Genomic DNA, 23,662 nt, shown 5'->3' with positions numbered 1-23,662 from the left:
TCTCCGCGGAAACGGAGTTTCTCAAAGTTTTCATCCTGTCCAGAGTTTTATAAAGTCCGTTTTCAGTGACCTTAAATGGCGTTTGTGTGAGGAAGAAACGCAGAGAAAAAGCTTCGGTTTGAAGAATACCCGTGTATGTGTGGACATGGCCTCGGGAGGTCAAAAGTCACCAGCTACAGACGGTTGACAATACCCTCCGTCTCTGTCTGATACATTTTATTACCAGCAATGTCAGTATTGTAGGCAGCACTTGATAATGCCGCCATTAGGTAATTCAATTAGAGAGTTGTATTTTTCCCCCTAAAGCTGATATTATCAAAGCTGAGGAGAGTCATCAGAGGCAGAGAAGTGTTCTGTCTTACCTACAGCTCTCTGGCAAATACAGATACAGAGAGAGAGAGAGCAAGAGAGAGAGAGAGAGAGAGCTCATTGTTCAACATTTATTGTAACACCTCTCCTGTGAGCCGCCTAAACATGCTGAGAAGTGACAACAAGCACTTGGTTTAGAGACAAATCCTGCTTCAGTGCTGATCTAGGATTATGACTCTGATTAAAGCGCTGTTCCTTTTGTTGCTCCAGTCTGATGAATCAGTCAGCGGTGATACAGGCAGAAGATGTGCCCAGGAATTAATCACATCCCACCTCTTTGGTTTTCATCACAGTGGCTCCTCTTTTCCTGTGTTGCCTCATTTTCCGTGCCGAGTACTAAGACTGAGGAGGAGCTCAACAAACACTCACAGTGAAGGATCTGGAGATGAGCTGGATGAATTATTAATTACTGCTCTCTTTGTAAACTGGAGAAGAGATCAAATGATCATGTTTGTGGGCTATGCAAGGTTTTAATCTTTCTCTACATGATTTGCCGGTTTGCCACAGCCGGGTGCAGCTCCGTTGAAAATGTGCCCTTAAATGAGGTCCCTGGCCTTCCAGCTTGGTTATCTGATGATTGAACAGTGTGTGCTGCTTGAAAAGACCCATTTTCCCTCAGGCACATCATTTAACACGTCTCATTTAGCAGGAAAATCTGCAGGTCACACACTGAGAGATTTCTGGTCACATCCTCACCTCGCTCGATACTCATTTACAGGATTTAAACTTTTACATTTCTCCTCCTCCTCGTGTTTCCACCTGATAAATATTCATGTTTTGTCTTATATTGACCACAAAAAAATGAAGCGGTTTGCTTTAGCTAAAAGAGAAGGAAGCCTTTTACTTGGTCACGATAGTTTAGCCTAAATCTTTGAGAGGCACGTTAATATGAAATGAAGAACACTGGACACAGTAGAAGTATCACTATGATGGGAAGTGAACAGAAGACAGAAACTCTTCATTCCAAGACAAGACATTCCAGCATGTCAGCTATGAACTCAGAGTGAGAAAAAGTAAAGTGCATCTGTTTGAAGTCATTTTAAAGACTTAACTTAACACTTACAAACGTATCCATGTAATGTCTCTGTTATATTTAACTCTTTAACCCTGACAAAGTGTGTTGTCTGATAACCAACATTAAAGGTTTAAAATTCAGATCTCATTATTATAATTCCTGTTGGCTTACTGTGCTGAAAATGTGTGACAATGACAGCACAAAAGCAGAATTAAACTATGTAAAATGAAATCTAAATTAAAGCACTGATCAAAATGTCTTCGTAACAAAAGGCAGTCTTGCCCCCAAAGGTTTATTTATTTGTTTGTTCAGAGTCGATTTTACTCTAAATGGGATCATAGTTGAGTCTCTCATTGTGAATCTACAGAGAAATATAACCTGAATCTGCATCGTCCCTTTGCTTGAAAAACCTTTATCGCAAGTTTTGGCTTTTTTTTTGGTCTTTCATGCCTTTATTGAGAGAGCAGATAGTGTTGGAAACAGAGGAAGAGAGTCGGGATGACACGCGGCTAAGGGCCGATGGTGGAAGTTGAACCTGGGGCAGCCGTATCAAGGACTGTAGCCTCTGTATATGGACGCCAAATTAACCGCTGAGCTAAACCGGCATCATAATCTTATTTAAGAAGAATTAATTATTAAATGTACTGTGTGTGTGTGTGTGTGTGTGTGTGTGTGTGTGTGTGTGTGTGTGTGTGTGTTTGTGTGTGTGCGCTTTTAGTGAGGCTTAATATTCACAGGAAGTTCTTAAAATTTTCATTTTTGCTGTGAATGAGGTTGGCAAACTGATTTCTGTTGGCTTCAATGCCATTCACCAGAACCTATTAAACTTTATTAAAAACCTGGTATAGTTCGAGACAGCTACTATTCAGCCTGTGGTATTTCTATTTGTGTGTTCATAATGACAATCATGATTTACTTCGGTACTAAAGTTTGAATCAAATTTGTGCGAGAATTTAGAAAGAAATTCACAAAGTGCTGACAACCTTCCTGATCCTCGATGTTCTGCTTTTCTCTGTGCTTCAAACTCACAATGTGTCGGCATGACGTTTCAAATCAGCAGCTGTCGCAGACGGTTTATTCGTCTGGACTTAATTATTTTTAACCTCGTCAAGGTAATCACTCTGTGCAGGAACACAGACACACCCACACAGTCTGCACGCTGCTGTTATTCTTCTGAGAGAGAAAACACACACATATACACATTTCTCTGCATAAAATGACTCCTTTACAAGTTGGCGGACAGAATTTGAAGGCCAAGACAATCACTCCCTTTTTCAATAATCCAATTCAGTTTCGCAAAGTTTAAGATAACAACTCAGTTGGTTTTCAGTTTGACTTGTTTGACAAGTTAGCAACGCTAAAAATAAGTGATGAAGAAGAAGACGAAATCACTGCACGGTTGGTCGAAGATCTACAACAGCCAACATTTAAAGAGCGCTAAAAACAGAAACAGGTCCACAATAAATCCAGACTATAAAAATATCACAACAACAACACTGTATAATGACCGTGGTTTGCATTTGATAACATTATACTGCCCGGTCAGATGCACGGCACTTCCCATAATGCCTCATGATGAAATGGAACCAATTTTAATCTCACCTTGAGAGTTTTCTTTTTATGCACCATTTCCACACACAGAGTCATTTTTACTTCTAGTTTATTTAATAAATGGTTATTCTAACTGTGGCTGTTTCTCCAGAAAACATAACTTCATATTAAACTGAGCTTTATTACTTAATTAATATTATTAATTGGGTGTCAGAGATGTAATAAATTAAAAGTAGTAATCATAATCTAATTGCTTTCAATCACCTTCAGATTGTTTTGCCTCCAGACTCAGTAAAATATTATGTTGAACAGACAATTTATTCCTTTCCAACTAGCAGACTAATTTGAGCAGGGACATTATCCTCCTCTTCACACATTATCAACGGTGATTTCCCACAAGTATCTCATCTGATTACAGATGAACTTTGCAGTGTTGTTATTAGAGCAGAAACACAGAGGAACACAAACTGTGTGGCCTTTGATGTTGATGTGAATGTATTTGTTTTTTGTGGCTGCAGACTTTTAAATTATGTGTCAGAGATTCTGTGGGGCTTTAAGTTGTCGTCAATCTCGGATCCCATCGGCTATAGTCTGAGACGATATAGCCTCTGGGGAGACCGGTGAACGTCCCGGGCGGTAAGCAATAATCGACTTCCCGTCAAGGCTTCCTTTTCTGCGTGCTGCATTGTTACAGAAAGAGAAAACTTTCTCTTATGATTTACTTGTTATTAACGGGTCTGACCTTTGCCGAAATTTCAACATCATGATGCAGATTTGTAAGAAATAAAAATTCAAGCTTTGTCAGGTCTGTCCTCAAGAGGAGAAGAAAACTTTTAAAATGCTCATGTGTTGAACGAAGGTCAGATCGATATGATGCATTCGAGGAAGTCGGGAAATCTGAACGCTAAACGGCTTTCGTTACACAACGTCAAGGGAATTCATCTCAAGTTAAATTTCAGATCTAGAACAGATTGTTAGCTGAACTCACATGCAGATGTCTGTTTATAGAGATTAAAAACTGCCTAGAGCTCATTCTCCGCCACTACAGTCAACAATGTGAAACACGAGACAACGTAAGCTGTGAAATGGAGACGGATAATGCCAACAAACGACCGACAACCACAACAACACCAACACAAAGTACACACAAGAATAAAAAACAAAATAAGTTTTATCTAGTGAAGCCCGTCCGACCAAACAGGAAGGCGATCGACGTCAGGGGGAAACCTAATGTCAACATTGGCAGGGCACGCGAATCATGAGAACTTCGATTGCTTTTGGGGATCAAAACAGAACCAGAACTTATTGTTGTCATAGAAACAAAACCCTTGTGCAGCTCTTTTTCTCTCACCGGGTGCAGCGTTTTTTCTCTCACAGCACAAGTGCTTCATCCCAGCTCTCTCCAGCCGCCCTGCCCTGCCTGGCTAATGTTAGCTGATGCTTGTGATGATTTGCTGGTTCGCTGGCGTAATTTGCCGTGGGTGGTTACGAAGCACAATGCAAGAGTCATGCGCATCATCCCAGCTCTGTGCGTGTTGATTTTGGCCAACAGTAAATTATGTAGCAGAACAAAGCAAATGTGTATAACTAACGATTGTTTTCTTTTAGCCAATATCGTTGTATTATCTGCCTAGGCTAAGGTTAGCCAGCCAGATGTAAGCTGGCAACAAGCTACCGTTAGCTTGTCTGCTATCACAGACGATTAGCCAACGTAGCGAAACAACATTGAGTGCATATCAGCGAACTAACGCAGACTCCCAGAGCTGATCTGGCTGGTAATTGAGTAACTTGCAGTTTGGTCTTAATGACCAGCAAAAAGGTCTGAACCAAATAAAGTGGCAGTTCATCAAATAGTTGCTGAGATATTTTAGTTCGAGCCAAAGTGTTGAACTAACAGAGGGACATGAGAATCACTAAAGCAACACAGAGTAAAAAGATACACTTATCTGCAGTTCAACAAACTCTGTACTTCAACTTGTTCTTCAGTAGAAACGTGGCTGAAGTCCTTCACAGATATCAGCTCAGGGAGGGAGAGGATCACAGACTCAATCTGAAGATGATTTTGTTTCCAAGTATTTTCATGAAGCGTCTCTTAAGCCTCTTATTGTCTCTTTTGTGCTTCCAACTGAAAACATCACCAAGTCGAGCAAAGACATTTCAAAGCAAAGTCTGTCGCTGTTTGCAGACAAATAAAGTGAGAGCTCTTTTGTCCTTCTTGTTCAAATAAGAATGAAGAGTAAACGTCTCACTTTCACCAGCAGTCAGGATTCAGCCTCAGGCAGCTTCTGAGGGCAATCGTCCACAACTCCTCTTTTTGTAGGCACAATTCATTTGCACAAATATGTCTGAGAGGAGAAGCAGCCAAACAGAAAAACACCTCAGCTTCTTTTGTTGCATGTAACTGATGCTGAGTGCAAACACAGACCTTAATACCAAGTGTGAGAGAAGCTGAGAGAAGTGTCAGACACGCTGCAGAGAGACGGACTGTTTACCTGTGCATCTTAAACGCTCCTCCTCACTCATATCTGATATTCCACATGACACGACTGATGCATTAAAAGCCTGCGTTCACCATCACCTTTCATATAGAGTTAACCTGAAGGTGGCAGCTCTCTAAATGTCAACACCTCCACATGTGGACCTTTTAAATGCCACCGCTCTTTATTCTGCTACTGTGGAACAGGACAGACAAAGAGAGAGAGCGAGAGGAGAGAGGAGGCAGATGAGGTTTTTTTTCACATCAGAGGAAACCAGATGACACACGATCAGCTGGGCTCAGTAGGGGGCTCATTTAACACTTGAAGGGGAATATGGTTACTAAGCGTGGCTCTTAGGACTACAGAGATGATCCGCTCATCTGATGATGCGTTTAATTACATCTATGGCTGAATTGCAGCCTTGAACTAGAGAGCAGAGTCTTCCTTTGGTTCACTGAATTCATTACAACTGCTTTCAAAGTCTAGTTTACAACAACAAAACATTTTTTTCAAAAGCAGTGATTTAAAGTTGAAACGATGAAGACACATTGTCCATCCTCCTTTCAGGACGATAATGTGAGTACTTGAGAATCACAAGGTAAATATGTATGCAGTATCACTTTCTCCTTGACACTTACCCTGATGAGGAAGTGGAGGTGTTAGATGCAGTGGTGGCAGCGATGAAAAACGAAACAGTAAATCTAAGGCCCTGTTCACATTTGGTACTACGCATCTGTCCTGGGTGATCCGATCACAAGTGGACAGCTCTAAGCACAGCAGTTCACACCTAGCATTAACGAGCCCCTCGAATGCGTCTTCAGTGACCACTTGTGATGGGATGTCACTTTCCTGCTCTGTATGCAAATAAACACGGAGGCTCAGTCTCCTTCTTTAGACTTATCATATAATAATATAAAACATTATATGAAAGAAAGTGTGATGCAGCCTCGCAGCACAGAGAGGTGGAGAGCTGCTGCGCATGAGCAAAGAGGGAGGGGGAGGGAGGGAGGGAGGAAGCGGGTGATCGCAGACTAGAGTGACGACGTGATAAAAAACGTAGTTTGATCATGAAGCGTGATGTTCCGCCACAGCGCTGTGTTTATCAAATATATGATACACAGCAGACCGGAGTCACAGTGACAGACAGACAGACAGACAGAAAGATCCGCGCGATTAACATACAGCATTTCCAGTAGGGCTGCAACTAACAACTATTTTGGTAATAGATTAATCTGTCGAGTATTTCTAATTATTAATTCATTTTAATTTTCAATTAATTATTTTTTTCTTATTAATCGGATAAAAAGAAAAAAAGCTCAGTTTTAGTATTAGCATTATATTCAAAACAAAAAGATTATGTCTTGTTTTCTTGTACAATGCAACCTTAATATATCAATTATGTAACTCAGCTAATATCTTGCTGATTTACTTAATAATTTCACGGGAAAAAGGAAAGTACAGACAAGGCCACTACAATAAAAAAATGGGGATGCAGCCATGAACTGAGTGTAATGGGGAAATGTAACTAACCAAAATATAGCTAATCAGTTTTTGCTCAAATTTCAGTTGTGAATAAATAAAAGATTCACTTTTGTCTGTCTCTGACTAATGGCATGAAATAGGTTATACTCCAGTGTCTGTCCGACCGAATTTCAGCTAATTAGCGATAGATTAGTGTCCGTTCTGACAGACAAAAACACACGTGTTAATTTAAAAACAACGCGATGGACAGAACTTTCCGTCAGTTTTTTCTCCATGTTGTGATGGTTTAATGAAGCCGGGCATTAGCTTTGTCAAGAATTAGCGTGAAATTAGCTTTACCCATGCCGTTAGCTTATCAACAGCTTTACTACCACGGTACACTGTCCTCCGCTGCTTAATCAACGGCCCGGCTATGGGCCCATCACAAAACGGAGAGGAGAGAAAATAGACAAGACAAGTAACGTTTGCTTTTCAAGCGTCATCTGTGATTCGTCGGTGTCCTGTAACAGCTGTCTCTGGCATCACAACATACGGCCGCTGCCATCTCATATTACATCTCTGCCATTCAGCGCCGACACATCAGCAAACCAATTTCACACAGGCCCGCTCAGAGGGAGGTGACGCTGACGCAGGAACGAGGATCTATGCTTCAACTAAGACAAGAAGGCGTCTGAAGGGGATGGAGGGGTGGAGGGAAAAGATGGACTGAAGAATTGATTAAAAACAGTAATGGACATCTGATGGAGGGAGATAAAGAGCTGGTGTCATAAACTTGCTTACAGGTTACAACCAACATTACTTTAATTAATGGAGCTGCTGCAGAGAGAAAAATATGCTCCTAATTTCCCAACCAGATGCTGAGCACAGAGGACAGACGTACAGAAAGGAAAGAACACGCCTCAAAGACGAATCTGCACTTTGTAAACACAGTGTGTTTGTGTAGTGACGCCAAACCCATCAGTTTGTGCTCAGACAAAGAGCAGTGAGACAATGATCTCTGTGAACTGCTGGGAGAGCAGATGTACAGTACTAGATGACAACACACTTTGCGGCACTTTCAATATCACACATGACTGCAGAGTCATTGTGACATAAATAGAGACGGGGCTCACATCTCATCTTTCACAGAGGAGAGTTATACACCTGATATCCATAAGACTGCTCATTAGATCGAGACATCAGGCCGTCAGATTGGAGCCAGACTCAGAAAAAAGCCGATGTCTTCGGGAGGCTGCTTTTCATTCCCCCTCGCACGGAAAACCCAGCTGAAAATTCATGAAAACAGACCCCTTCTGGACCATCTTCTCTTCTCCTGCCAGATCTGTGCTTGTAGTCCTTTGAAATGCCCACCATATCCTACAAAATCAGGATCCTAAAAGGTCTCCTATTTTGGGTTTGGTTTACAGCACAAAAGCCTGTCTATGTGTCAATTCTAATTTGAAAATCAAGCTCTGATGAAGCAGATGCATCAAAAGCAGAGAGACAGAGAATAAAGACTTGGCCAAGTTGGCAGAATTGTGACAGACCGGTGGAAGGAGGGGTTAATGCAGCGCTCCATTGTTGTTGTTGAAGGTCAAGCGGGACCCAAACCCTGACAAAGAAGACACAGGAGGACCCACAGGAGGATACTGATTGAATGAATGTTTCATCTAAAAGGAAAATCACAGCCGAATCCTGCTCTGCTCCCTCCAGGTCCACTGTTTCCTAATGACTCTGTTGTGGACGCCTGACAGCACATTTGTTTGTCCACAAACAGTTTGATGATGTTTGTGTTCATGGGAAATAAGATTATAAAGAATGAATTCATGACTAATGGAGGAAAACAGAGGAGAGGAAACTGTTCGACCAATTTAATTCAAGTGTAAACATCTAACCAGACAAGCTATGAATATATTACATCGAACACGGCAGAAAGAGCTGCCGGATTCGTCTCAGCTCAGTGTCAGACAAGCTGACTATAAGTGTTAAAATATCATGCGACACACGCACCACTTAACCACTTACAGAGAAGTAAGATGTGCAGCCGACCTCTCTGCCGACCTGCTGCATAAGTGTTCAAACCATAGACTGTATAAAAAGATGGACGACATGACAGCTCCCTAAAAGGTCATAAAGCCCGCCTCCTCCATGTTAACAGGTGGGACATGGGTCAAATTATAAAATCAAAATACACGCCCGATACATTTTTCTCAAACATGGTTTCTGTCATTATAGCTAGTTATTATCATGCTGATTCACGTCCAAGTGTTCATTTTTTGTCATTTTTGATGCTGTCAAAATGATGGTTGACAAATTCGGCTCCTGCAGCCAATCAGTTCCAGGTGAGCAGAGCGGAGGACTATCCGCGACTGGAAACGTAACTAAAACAATCACTACAGTCATTGAAGTTTCCATACGTGTGAACGTTAACCTCAGACCAACACAGAGAAGCTAATCTGCTGTTAAACACGCCGGCGTGCGGGATCCTTGATGTTTTTTCGGTAAGTTAAGTGTGTGTTTGGGTTTGCAGAAGTGGCTATGGCCGCTTCACTCGCCGATCTCTACTGCGCAGTCTCTGGCTCCATATGACGTCACCATCGCAAGATGGCGGCGCCTATCACAGGGGCTATTTTGGCATCAATTACGTACAATGGGAGCAGATGGAGACGCATTGTCCATCTATATATACAGTTATTGGTTCAAACAGTGAAAGTCAGATAAAGAGACTCTTGACTCTCCTACAAAAAGCTTCAGGTTTTACACGAAGGCGTTTGGATAATAAATGAAGCTACGGTGGGAAATTAAGTATTTCTAATCAATCCGTTTGGTCGACTTCTCAGGGAAAAGTCCTCTGAGGTGGAGTTTAGAGACATTTTCACTGTGAATGTAAATGACACACAGCGAGTGTGTGATAGGACGACAACACATACAGTAGTGGTGATAAATCACATCCAGGCAGCAGAAGATAGTTTACCTCTCTGCTCCTCAGAGGAAGAGAAAAGCAGCTTCTGCTGAGACATTTGAGTGAAGAATTTCAATTAAAGGTAAAATGTCAGGAATAAAAAATAATATCCCTCGACAGTTATACAGAAGCTATAATACAGAAGCCTTTATTATATAATCAGAGTGGATGAATCATCAGTTTATGTCTGCATGAAATTATTTATTATTATTTTTCTTCCAGCTTTGTTCAGTTTTCTTCTTTTCTTCATAATGTAGCAGAGTTTTCTTTAAGACCTCCTGCTGAGTCCGTCTGCTTTGGAAATTGTCATCTTTCTTTTATGATAGAGTTTCACTGTTCGATAGATCCATTGTATTTTCCTCCCCGATTTGAATCTAATAAAAAACTCTCACCTGACATAGTCATGCTGACAAAGAGTATTTCTTCTTAAGATTTTAAGTCTCTGTGGAAAAATAAAAATAAAAGCTAAACCACTGCCAGTGCACTCCAGAGGTGATGCAAAGTGATATCACACAGTCGATCCACTGTTACCTCAGTTGCCTTAAAAAGGTTGTCACTTTCAAGAAAACAACACAAATGTCTCAATGTGGGTGCACTAAAGAAAGAAAGAAAAAGAAGAATCTCTCACAGGAGTCCTGCTTCCTGTGTGTTTTATCTCTTTTTTTGATTGAGTCCCAGTGAGGCCATGACACCTGCTGTGCTCTGATACCATGTTGTGTTGGACATTGGCTCGCTGACCTGCTGAAATCAACGACCAAAAAGTCACAAATTCTGATTTTGTTTCAACACGAGCTCTATTGATCGGTGCTCTCACTGCTTGGAAAAGTGTGGTTTCAATTTTTTCAGGACGCTGACCTGAGCTGAAAGAAAAAACATTTTGGCAAATATAAAAACAACTTGTAGACAGATATGTTTTAAAACACGGCAATTAATTCATGTTCATTATGTAATATCAATAAATTAGGTCTCTACTGGATAACTGCATCAAGATGATTCTTTGTAGCAGACAAGCTGCTGTTTTACCATTTAATGAGATTTTAGTATTCACAACCTCCCTTGAGGCATGTGTCACTATTTAGTTGTTACTTAGAGTTCTGTTGTTCTTTATCTCCCTGGTGCAACAGCTTTTATTTTGCTGATGCATAATTCACAACTTAGGAATTATTTAAGTTAGGCTGCAGATACAGATCCAAGCTTTTATTGTTTCTTCAGAGATTAGCCCTGCAAGCTTGTATTTGCAGGGCCAATGACTGATGGGGAGAAAGTGGAGATCCATAAAGACCTGTCCGCTTTTTAGTGTCGCCATGGACAGAGCAGAGACACAGTGAGCACGGAGAGAGAGCTGCATCCGTCCATCAGACTCTTTGTGACCCCCGACAGCTTTGATCGAAGATCACAGAAAGAGTGAGAGAGCAAGTGAGGACATCAGACAGCTGGGAGGAAGAGAGAAAGACGGGCTCCTGAGGTTCTGGCCGGCTCTTAAGGCCTCTGTATAATTTCTTGGCTGTTATTAAACTCTGGGTATTTCCCCTTTTTACATGCAATTCAATTGCCTGCCCTTACTATACAGAGAACTGCCAAAAGAAAGACAGTGGGAATGATCTGTATTACATAAGCCTCACACACATTCCCACATATACTTTACATTTAAACTATTGTGCCCTCACGTGCAAGGCAATGCACCTAATTGCTGTGGCAGCCATTGAATGATGACAATGGCCACAGTGGGAGTTGGTGAGACTTTGTTAGGTGTGTGTAATTATTCAGACACACAAAAGGAGTGGCCGACGCGGTGCCAGAGCAGATTTACTGTGTCTGTGGTCAGTGCATTCAGCAGGGTATCTAATGATGTGCACTTACAGGCTAAATTACCAGAGCATTGTTTACCTCTGCTGTGAGAGCGCAGGCCCCACCGAGAGCAAGAAGGAGCCGGGGAGAGAAAAAAGCCCACATGGATCTGCTCAAGTTCAAATTAAAGCAAATGATCTGATAGTGAGGACGAGTGCTGAGAGAAAGATGAATGGTAACCATGGAAGCAAAGCCGAGAGAGAGGCTGAGATGTCTCACTGGTGTTTGGTAAAGGTCCCTCTCTTCACACGCTGCTGACAACCAGCTAGCTAGCAAATCCCCGCGCAAGGGGTTGAAGAACACACGTAAAAACTGTACAGCTCTCTTCTGTACTGGTCAGACATTTGTAGGCTGCACTTTAGAATGCTTTTGTCGTCTAGTTACTTGTTCTCTCTTTCGTTCTTTCTATAATGATGTTGTGCATTTTGTTGGTTTGCTTGTTAAAGAAAGCACCACCTCTAACCATCACTTCTGACAGCAGCCATCTGGGCCTCTGTCAGAGGTCATTTACATAATGAAAAAAGAAAATTACCAAGGAGGCAAAGACAGGACGAACCTGCCATTTGGCTCAGAGAGAAAATGAAGATGGAAAGAAAATGGTTTGGCAAGAACGGTGCATTGGACAGAGAGAGGGAGAGAGAGAGAGAGAGAGAGAGAGAGAGAGAGAGAGAGAGAGAGAGCGCGAGAGAGCGTGCGGAGAGGCTTGAAGAGCTGAGACAATTGAACCGTGGGGACGAGCGTGCCAGTGAGTTGGACGGTGCAGAAACATTTGGTGAAAGTGAGAGAGGAGGAAGCTGAAAGCCTGAACAGCAGCAGAGATTATGTCCAGTTGAGGAGTTTTCACAGATTTAAAGTTGAAACAGGGAGAGACAAAGACGAGAAAGAAAGTTGAGAGAACAGGAGGAAACACTGAGAGGTTTCCAACACGAGTCAGAGAGAAGCAGGTGTCGCTGATTCTAATTGGACGAGGCTCTTACCTTGGCCGAGGACGGAGCCACCGATCCTGCTGTCGTGATGCCCCGCTTGACAGCTATGTTGCCACTTGATGTTGTCACAGCAACTGTAACCGGGGTGGGGAGGAGGGAAGGGATGACAGGGAGGGGGAGCAGCCCCGGACGGTTGTTGCCATTGACGATGGCAGAGGCACAGCTGTGATTGGCTCCTCCATTGTGGAGGCCAGAAGGACGGATGTCTCTCCGCTCCCAGGGTCCCCGGTAGTCCCTCTCAAAGCGGTGGTGGTGGCGTGACATCACTTCCTCTTCCTCTCAGAGGGAACAACGAGGGCAGGCCTGCAGGAGACAGAAAGAAGGACAGTTTAAGTCAAGTGGATTTTTTGTTATGATTAAGTGTCTAAATGTTGGCAGTGTTTCAAAGACAGCAAGAGGCTGCAGGACAAAGAACGAGTGAGACACCAGGTGAAATTAGAAGCCAACATGTTGACGTTGAGGTGTAAATGCTCACAGCATCTGGTCCCAATGCACCTGACTGACATGAACACACTGCAGCTCATTTGATGCTTTAATTCCTTTTCTCTTAGTCATTAAAGAGATCTCTATAAAAAACACCATCAGGGCCAAAACTAAACTACTTTAACTAAATTTGTCACATGAGGCCTCTACGCTAAACGAGAGGATAAAACAAAGCAGCAGAGTGAGACACAAACAGGTACATGCTCAGGTAAGTGTTCCTGAGGACAGCGCAGCAGCATCATGACCTTGTAGGTCAAAACTCATTCATCCGGACAGATAAATACTCCTGCAGTTACAGCTCATCTCATTCATCTAATGGCTGCTTAATTCAATCACATGGCCCTTGAAGTGCATGTGAGGGTTCTTCCCTTTTTCCAGCAGAGGAAGCTGTGATGGGCAAAGAGGCGACAGTGAGCTGGAGTTACATCAGTATGGGGTACAGCTGCTATTATGTAGCATGAGCAGCGTATCACTCTATATTATATCATAAATCAAAGCTGTGCAGGATCTGAGCAGTGAAATCCATCACTGAGGGGATTGTAGCTCGTTGTACTCCTCCTCACCAAAGGCATGTTATGCTTCCTGAGCCTTTAATAACAGATGAAATAAAAAAACAACCTTAAACCAGGTTCAGCAAAATCCCCAGGTCTGTGAGGAGAGAATGACAGCAGATGATAGGTCTTTATTCTGCATGCTGGTGTCTGTCACGCTGCTTCTTGCCTCACAGAGGAGCGGAGGTCTTGGAATGCAGACATCTCTGTGTGCAGCTCTGTTTGTGTGAGTTTTTACAAAAGCAGCAAATTCTACAAGTAAATGGCTGTGTGCAATGTTTTGGAAGGATTTAATTAAAACACATACATACAAAACTCTATTGAGTATGAGCATGAGAGTTTTTGAGCTGGCTGTTGGAAGTGAAAGGTTCTTTACAAAAGCTTGATGTGAGCGATACACGATGCAGCCTGTGGTGGGAACACTGGCCCTTCTGTTCACCCACTAAAACACTCACCCTTTCTTCCTTCATGTCTTACTTTGTTTTGCTCCATGACAATTTTTCTTCATGCATTATATTCTCTCCATAAACTTCAATTATTTCTCTCTCATACAAGCTCTGCTCTGTCCAAACACAGCAAGCTGATATGCAGCGATAGAGCCAGAAGGAGCAACTGAAAGCTGCACACATACACTGACTCTCTTCTTCTCGCTCACTCTGCAATAACCTCTTCACAGTAACCCCTTTTAATAACCTCATATTCAACAAAAGAACACGCTTGTACGATCTCTGAAAAAACATTGCATACTGAGAGAGTAAAATGGTGCGAGTCCAGTCGAACAATGGCAGAGTTAGTGCCAAGTAATATTCTCTTATCAGCCGAGCTCCACACCTCAGCTGAGAAATAAGAAGGCAGCCGGAAAATTCATTCAGAGAAAAAACAGGAGAGAAAAAAAACACAAGAAAGGGACATTATCTCCACAAGAGTCAGAATTGGAGGCACAGAGCTTTTGCATTCAGGATTCTTTAAATTTTATTTTTATCACTTTTACAGATGGGCAGTGGGTACATTCCAGTGTGTGTTCACTGTGCTACAAAGTCTCAAAAGTTGTGTGATTTACTGCAAAAACTGACTCGTTTTTGTGTCTTCCTGTAAACCTGGAGGAACGAGGGCTCGCTGGAGAACAAAACCATTACATTATGCATTAAAGGCATTGAACGAAGATTGCAAGAGCCCACACAAGAGAGAGCTTTGTGAGATAGCCTTCAGTGAAGCTGAAAAATACAGCAGAGAGAGAAAGAGTGAAAAGTAAGTAAAGTGCCGTTTTAAATAAAAGGAGAGGGTTTCAAGGAAATTATGTAAAATATTACTGGAAGAACAAACTGTATTAGCAAGTTGTAATTCTTTTATATTTTATGGTATATTGAGGTGTGTACAGACTGTTGAGTTTGGAAATGGTAAATCAGCCAAATATTTAAGTACTGCTCCCGATGTAAAACATCGCCCACAACTTCTACATGCAGAGTTTTAATGGACAGCTACCTCGACAAAAGAGTATTCATTGCATTGCAGAACTGGGATCATCTCAGGTTACACAATGATTAAGATGTCATGCTCATCCTACTTCATGTCACAATGAGTGCACATTTAGCCATCTGCCTCTCATATTACCAATGTTTCAAATCACTCACTTACCCAAGAGGTGTTTTCACTATCATGGCTCTACATTTCAATGTGCACACAATCCTGTAAGTGAGTCCTGTCATCCTTGCACTTTGCACGTCAGTATGTGCTGTGTAACCGGAGGCTTCAACTGATCCCTGCAGAAAAAGAGTCACTGAGACAAATCCCATTACATTTATGGTCGTCAGTAAACAGAAGGATTCAACCCTTGTGCCCTCCTCAAATTTACTACCCTCTGGACACCTTTGTGGCAAAAATGTACACAGGATTTTAATCCTTTAAATGCCAGTTCAATTATTTTAATTATTTCATTATTAATTACAAAAAAACACAAACACTTAATTATTTTCCATATAATAAATAGTAGGGGGATGGGACATTGTTGATGATTAGAGACTTGGATATGTCAAAGATTAGCAACCAAATTGATTTGATTGCATTAGTATTTTTTATGTAGTGTCAGATACTCCCTCTGGGCACCTTTGTTGCCAAAAATGTACACACACAAAATCTGCAATAAAGTTGAGACAAATGTACAAAAATGCCGGAGGGCATAAGGGTTAAGAAACTAATTACAGACTCTTAAATTCCCTTCATGACTTCATTTCCATAAACTCCTCTAAAGTCTGTGTATGTCTGTGTGTGGTGTTGTATAAGCACATGTTGACTTGAGGCTGAGAGTGGGTGCTGTGTGTGTTTGTGAGAGGGTGATAAAAGGAGGTTTGCTCTCAGAGGTGCCTGTGGACACCAACAGCCAGCACACCTGTGGACTCTGCCAAAGCAGATACACACTTAAACACATCACATCTGCAGTGACACTTTGCTCTGTGCTGCTCCAGGGACAATGTGCCAATAAAGATTTGACCATTTTCTTTCACACCCAATGAAGTCAGTGTCAGCCCAGGACAAAACAACAGTCTGTCAGAGGAGAGATGATAACCTTTGCTGCGAGGCTTCTGCATGTAAAGATGATCTGTTCAAGAGCCTTTTAAATTCATAAGAGACTAATGACATCATTTCAGTCAGAGCCTACAGCCATTAATGCAGCTCTCCAGCTCCTGTGATCCTGTCAGCCTGTTAATAATCTCACCTGAAGGTCTCAGACTTTCACACGACAAATGCTAATTTCTGACTACAACATGAAATAACAGCTGATGACTGAAAATCCTGTGCTGAGAGATGAAATCTAAACACATGATTTAAATCACTAAACCTCTGGAAGCCCAAAGAGGACAACAAGAATCTGCTCTCCAAAATGAACAGCATCATGTCGGCAATCAAACCTGATGAGCTGACTGACTGTCTGACTGACTGGCGTCTCCATCATGCTGTCAGCCACGTCATGAGTTAAAGCTGCAAGGAGGCAGAGTGTGTGTTAGTGTTTGGGCGTTTATCGACTCCTGGTCTGCCCCTGGCGTGTCAGAATCGGAATTGCACTGTTGATATGATGTCCACACACACTTGCAACTGAAGAGTGAGATAGTGCCGGTGTGCACATGCATGCGAAAAAGATGCAGTTAGAGAGAAGAAGAGTAGGCATCCTCATGACATCACTGCCATCACCACGGAGACGCTCTGCATGTGACTGTGTGAGTTGTAAAACCACAGAGGGAGAAGAACAGCATCTGTCACTCTGAGGAGGCACGCAGCATGTCGAGTGTGTGTTTGCGTGTGTGAGTGTGTCAGATCTGCGTTAACAGAGCCATGTGGGAATACACAGGAAGCTGCAGACAGACGTGAGGAAAGAGGGAGTGTAACAGATGGATGGAACGTGGCAGCGATGGAGAGACAGCTAGACAGTGTGAGCGAGAAAGCAAATGAGATGTAACAGCAGAAAAGTGTGTGTGTGTGTGTGTGTGTGTGTGTGTGTCTTGCCTAAAATAGAGTGAAGGGTGTTTAAAGACAGGATCATGGCAGGGCGTGTGTCATATTTCTGCTCTGGGGTGTGATGTTTGCTTTGCTGGCACATTCTGCCCTGCGCTCAATACCCCCCCCACTATTCCACCTGCTACAGATACTCCCCAAGAGGAAGGGCTCCATTTACAATCTGTAGTAGTGTTTACTTCTATTGACCCAGCGACATCCCAGCTTTCACCACACTCACATTAACACACACATAAACAGCCACATGCCACACTCATGAGCCCGTGCTAACGATCCATTCGTCCATCAGCAGGTCTGGATGGTACAAACGAGGGCCGGGGAAAGGAGGTGTAATGTGACTTTACAGGGAGAAGACATGGCTGTAAATGAGAGGCCCTGTGGGACACACACACAGACAATCACAAACACACACACACAAATACAATCTCAAAAACAGATACCATTCATAGGTTCCATTTGAGCAGATTTTTAGAGGCTGGTTTAACTGAATTAGCTAGAGCTAAAGGAGAACTAGGAAACACTTATTCACCTCCTTATCTCATCTGCCTATTAAGATTTCCACTGAGGAGATGATTGTGAGAGATGGCACTTTGTACATTAATCTGACACCTTGATGGATGAAACACTGCTGGGTGACATGCACACACTGCCTCTTTCTGCCAGAGAGAGACATGTGATGATTGTCTTCTCTTTGATAAAACATCCAGCAAAGATCAAATCATTCAGAGAGGATAAAAAACGTATAAAATGGTTGGGATATAACGTGATGCAAAGGAAGTTTGTTTACTGTAGTCTGAACACATGGGCTCTGCTTTCACTATTCCACCATTGTTTTACTACCTGTGCCGACAGGAGTGACCATGGCATTATGCAATGTTAAAATGACAGAGCGAAGGACACGAGACAAGAGCAGGAATAGTGGTTTAATTACCTAAATGGCTGCTGTGGAGGTTACTGAGGGCAGTGAGCATCCATCTCTTTTAACACCACCACCGGCTTACAGAGCACGGCCAGACATCACTAACAGGGACAGAGCAATCTCAACCTTTTTAAAAAGGTCTGACACCACGGTGACCTCAGTGCAGTTGTTCAGGGCAACATCATCTCACTATCTAAAACACACGATTCTGTCACTCCTGCTTCATAAGACATGAACAGTGAAGGAGGGACGGCTGCATTCTCCTCTCTCCTCGTATCCTTCTTTCTCTCCCCACTTATCTCATGTCTCTGGGTGCTTTCTCTAAAAGCCATTCTCTGTCTCTGTCTGTCGTTTCATATCTGTATGAACACAGCGGCCTTTCAGAGCACACAGTGAGTGGAGCCGCAGCCCAGTCTGGCCCAGAGGAGCGGTTGGAGCAGTACAGATTAATGACCCGAGGCAAGTGAAGAGAACAAATAAAGAGGGCACTGAAATGAACCAAGAGAGATAAAAAGAGAAAGAAAGGTAATGATGAGGAGAATGAGGTGTACACTAAACTGTAGGAGAGGTAGCGACTGTGTTCTGTCACAGTATAGTTTTATACCCCTGTCACACTGACTGAGGGAATTCAAACTGAATGGGTCGATGTGCGTCATCCAACATGGACTGTGACTCTCCTCCCACCTGGGTTGGATGAAGGTTGGACACTGCAAACATTTAGTAAACAGCTGTTTCTAAAAGGAATGGAAACTTTATTTAATGCTACTGTGGTTTAAATTACATTTATTAACATTTACTTTCTTATTCATCATTTGCACTCCTGTTTCCTCCCAACCACCCCTCGTTACCCATGCCTCAGCTGTACTCTTACAATCAGCCACATAAGTCCAGGGCCAACATGGACATGAGAGGACGAGGAGAGAGAGAGAGAAAAATGGATATCAGAGGCTTCAGAAGTGAGGAAAGAAAAAAGGATATTGGGGGTGCGGTGGTCTGCACTCAAATGAAAGACAGGAATCTTGATCAGATTGAATTAAGTGTCTGTGCTGCTCTCTCTCTCTCTCTCTCTCTCTCTCTTTCTCTCCCTCTCACACGCACAGACACACACAAAAGAAAAGCCTGGCTGGTTGGAGAGTGTCTCCTCTCTCTCTCTCTCTCTCTCGCTCTCTCCCTCTCCCACAACCTCCTTATCGTGTCCTTTCCCATGAGCTCTCAATGCATCAAAGCTGCCCTCCTCAGAACAAGGATCCACTATAATATGAGAATTTCATTACAGGGGTAAAAACTGTCCCTCCGCTCTTCTGCTCACATCAATTTAGGGGATATTGAAGGCCAGCAACTTTTCCACGTTGGCCTCACGAATCCGTCTCCGCCTGTCAGCGTCCGGAGAGCCACCAAATGACATGATGACCTGACAGGTTGACCTTCACTTAACCTCCCTCGCTGCCCGCAGGGCCAGATCATCCACCATGTCTTCTGTTGACTTGATTCTGTCTCGTTGTTTGAGATGGCTCAGCAAATGTTGTTAACGTAAACAAGAGTGGCTTCTCGGTTGACTTGGGTCCCCTTCAAAGTGCTGCTAAATAAGTAATGGGACGTGTCATCTGCTTTGGATGGGTTACAGTAAAGGGAGATTAATGGATGGGCAGATGGAGATAAATGTATGAGATAAATGGAAGAGCCCCACTGGCCCACTGACATATAGTATCAATGAACAAATGGACAGCTGTCAAAGCTTATTCTAGGATGGGTGGGAGATAAAGGTAGTCGGGTCATCCTCTTACTTATCGTCATACATTCATTTAACACTTGAGGAATGTTCAGTATCAGCAAAATATACGCCTGAACTACATTTGTAGAAGTCACAATGAAATTAATAATGACCACCTGCAGAAACAGTTACTCAGAAGACATTTCCTGTTACTGTAGGTAGCAGCAGAGGGTTTAGAAGAAGAGGACCAAGGCTGTTCTCATCTCGTCTTTGGCAAAGAATGCAGGAACAAAGCACATGCAGCACAAACCTGCTACAGTCAATTCACTCAGTTTAATCTTAATTATCTGACCACAAAGAGCCGCACACTAGTCCTGATGCAATGAGGCGTCTCGCTCTCCCTCGATCTGCGTCTCTCTTTAAAGACATTTTATGTCTGAATTTCACATGAGGGTGTAATGATCTGTGTTAAGTAGCCTGTGACCAACCCGTGACTCACGCCCAAGACGCACCATTTTGCATCCGTTTCATTAACATCAAATGAGAGAGCTTCTCTTCTGACTGACATCAGAGGAATCGCCGTGGACAGCAGAGGATCTGTCAGTGCCTCCTTCTAAAGAAGCTTTTATCCAGTTGCCTCTCATTTCCACTGCAAGATATGAACTGTTTGAACCATGCTTCTTCATATTCCCCAGCTGAAATATGAGCTATGGTAGTTCTGGTAATCCATAATGCCCCGGGGTCCTGTATGAAGAAATGTGCTAAAATCAGAAGAGCTCACAGTGAAAACAGTTTGGGATTCTGTGTAACAATCCCCAACCAGTTCTACACCAGGCTTTATAAAAGCTGAAGATAATGGATGTCTCCATGGGCTCATGTTCATAAATAAAAACATGCAGAGCAACATGTTTGCTATTAGCTGCTCTTTTCAAGTAAAACAGGCTGATGGACCACATGAAAAGCAACAGAGACAGTCGTGTGGCCTTTTGACCTCTGGTGGCGACAAACATGGCTGTGCATGCAGAGAGCAGATTCAGAGAGAAACCTGCATCCAGAGAGGAATAAATATGTGGATAATATTCCCCACACTCAGCAGTGTTGGTAAAAAAGCTGTGAAATGTAGAATTTGATATGCTACAAGGATCAGCCGAGGTTCTGTGTGAGCGGGGGACAAGGAGATGAGCCGGGAATAGAGGGGATGGAGTTTGTTTATGTACAGCAGGAAAGAAACAAACATGAGGCCCTACTATGAACTCATGTATAGATGGACTGAGACCGGAGCTATGACAGCAGCAGCATTGAAAGACATTAATGAGCAAAAGATACACTGGCTGTTTGCAGAGCTAAATTTTAAGGCTGCTGGAAGACAGATGTGAGATTTGTAGGGGAGGACTGAAGGAAGAAAGTTAAGGAAACAAAAAAGGATGAGACAGAGGAGGTAAAAAGTGGTGAAGGTGGAGGGGGGCTTCAGAGCAGAACAATAACTTACAGGTATTATAAAAGCAGGGTTTGCAGGGACGTCAGTAAAACAAAAATGCCAAACGGCTCTCTGGAGGAAGAGCAGCTTTATTCGTTTCTACAAACATTTTTCATCAGAGGAGAGCAGGGTTTAAACCCTGTGCACCAGTTAGACTTAGATTAGTCTTAAATAAAAGTGCATTAAAATGAGAGAGCATCATCCATGATCGGACAGTAAGTTGATCGATAGGTTTCGTTTTGACAGACAAGTCCTGTTTGAATTAATAAAAGAGCTCTACCCTCAGCTGCAGCATGTGTCTAACACTACACTGTCCCTGCCCTGCAGGTGCTGACTGAGCTAAAATTTTGTGCCAGTTGGGCCTTTCAGGACAGACAGAGGGATACATGATAAATGTACATCGGACAACGGCATGCTGGATTATTTATGTTTCCTCATTGCACTCTCCGTAAAATGTGTTTTTCTTTACTTGCTTTGGTATCCATATCTTCATATCTGTCGATCATGAGAGAAGTTAGCGAGTGGAGACGTGTGTTGCTTGGCAACACTCACTGCTTTTTGACATGACCAACACACAGCAGTCAACACAATATTAACTATGTTATGAATGAGACAAAGTGAATATGTGAAGAAATGTGACAGTTTTTTCCAGTTAAGATTTTTAGTCTGTACATCTGGCTCATGGTTTTGTTTAAAAGAACTGGGCTTCAACTTGCGCAAGATTTGGCCACGAGATCTCTTATAGCGAAAGGCACACTGTATAACAACATGCCGAAAATACACTTGCAGCCAAAGCCAACGCCAACAGAGTGTAACATAAACATCAGTGAAAAACTAACTTACATATTCATGGACGCACACACGATAAAAAGAGTCCGTCTACAATCACTGATGTCTCCATAGTAGCTGCAGTAAACAAGTCCGGACATGTCTCCCTCACTGCCATGTTTCGAGGGGATGCGCTGAGTCATGCTGCGTTCAGGAGTGCTCAGAGATGTGAGTGATCAGACACATTTTTACATATTTTTAAAGATCAATCTCGGGTTTTATGAATTGATATTGGGTCATTCAAATGAGAATCAATTCGAATCGGAAAAATCGTTTTTTTAAACCCAGCCCTACCCTTGATATAGCCTGCCTATCAATTGTTTTTAAGCTAAATAAATGCAGATATTTGACCGTAATTTCACCCATTTGTCTGTAACATTGAAAGCTTCCAGGAAACATGGACGGGCATAGATTTTTTTCTAATGGAAACCCTGGAGGAGAGAGAAACACTTTCTCAAGTCGTCCCTCCAGAACATTCAAGTAGGACAAAGTGCTTTCTTTGGCGCCATTTTTAATTGCCCTGTAAAGTTCAATTTAGGAGATGCTGATGGAAAACAAACTGAATTGTAAAGGAAATATTGATAAAATGAAAAGCTGTAATGATGATCCAATCACTTAACAAGACTATTAAAGTTTTGCATCTTTTCCTTGTTTGTGTGTTCTTCATTGATGCAGCTGACATCGGCTCACACTCTCCCCCTCAACACCTCGTTCCCTCTGAAGCCCGAGCATAGAGTGATGGGTTAGGGGGTGATGCTATTTCATACTCTCCCTCAGGCCGCTTCACTTTGATAAAGGTTGCATACCTCCGGGCATTTTTCAGAAAATTTCCCGCTGTCTCCTGACATTTCCACCTTACAGCCCCCTGTCCCCTCTCTCAGCGCGTCCTGTCTCTACGGCACAGAGCAGTTTACTGAGCGTGACACAGCGAGCCGGTTGGATAATCCCAACGAGACCGAAGCACCATTAGCAAAAGGAGGCTTCTAAACTATATTACCTACCCCTCTGTGTCTCTTTCTCACAGAGGGCACCTGGTACCACATCTCTTCATTAATGCATGGAGACACACACACACACACAAACTTGTCATGCCCCAACACGGACACTTATCTATGGTGAAAAGCATGACTCCATTGCAGGTGCCCTCTGAAAATGAGGGCAAGGGAGGAAGAGAGGAAGGTGTGTGTGTGTGTGTGCGTGTGTGTGTGCGTGTGTGTGTGTGTGTATGTAGATGTCAAAGCAACAGTCTCGTTTAAAGCTAATCATGCTGAAGGTAATGAAGCTACCTTGAGACCCTGTCACCCTGCAGGTTAATGGAACACCTGTATGCACACAGAGGTGGAAACAAGAGAGCGAGAGGCATGATCTGTGTGAGTCAGTGGAAGTCGATGTGTGTGTTTTTCCTGGCTCTAAGTCTTATACTGTGAGCCTCAAGTAAACACAGCTCAAAAGGAAACGGTAAAAGATGCCACAGAGCGGCATCAGCGTTCACATCTGTCAGCATCACAGAAGAATAA

General features: G+C 42.8%; 1 protein-coding gene across 1 annotated transcript in view; it reads right to left on the bottom strand.

The window, feature by feature from the left end:
• LOC138613192 (kelch-like protein 29) overlaps positions 1-23,662 on the bottom strand; it is a 125,909-nt gene that overhangs the window by 80,699 nt on the left and 21,548 nt on the right. The window contains exon 2 of the mRNA XM_069686811.1: positions 12,661-12,972. Within this exon, the coding sequence (XP_069542912.1) occupies positions 12,661-12,933 (273 nt within the window). The 5' untranslated portion in view covers positions 12,934-12,972. The remainder of the gene's footprint in view (positions 1-12,660; positions 12,973-23,662) is intronic.

This window comes from Semicossyphus pulcher, unplaced genomic scaffold (assembly GCF_022749685.1).
Source record: "Semicossyphus pulcher isolate SPU_LCO1_2020_fin unplaced genomic scaffold, fSemPul1.0.p SCAF_11, whole genome shotgun sequence".
Lineage (NCBI taxonomy): Eukaryota > Metazoa > Chordata > Actinopteri > Labriformes > Labridae > Semicossyphus > Semicossyphus pulcher.
Note: the sequence above shows the minus strand (reverse complement) of the source record. Positions and strands in the feature narration are given on the sequence as shown.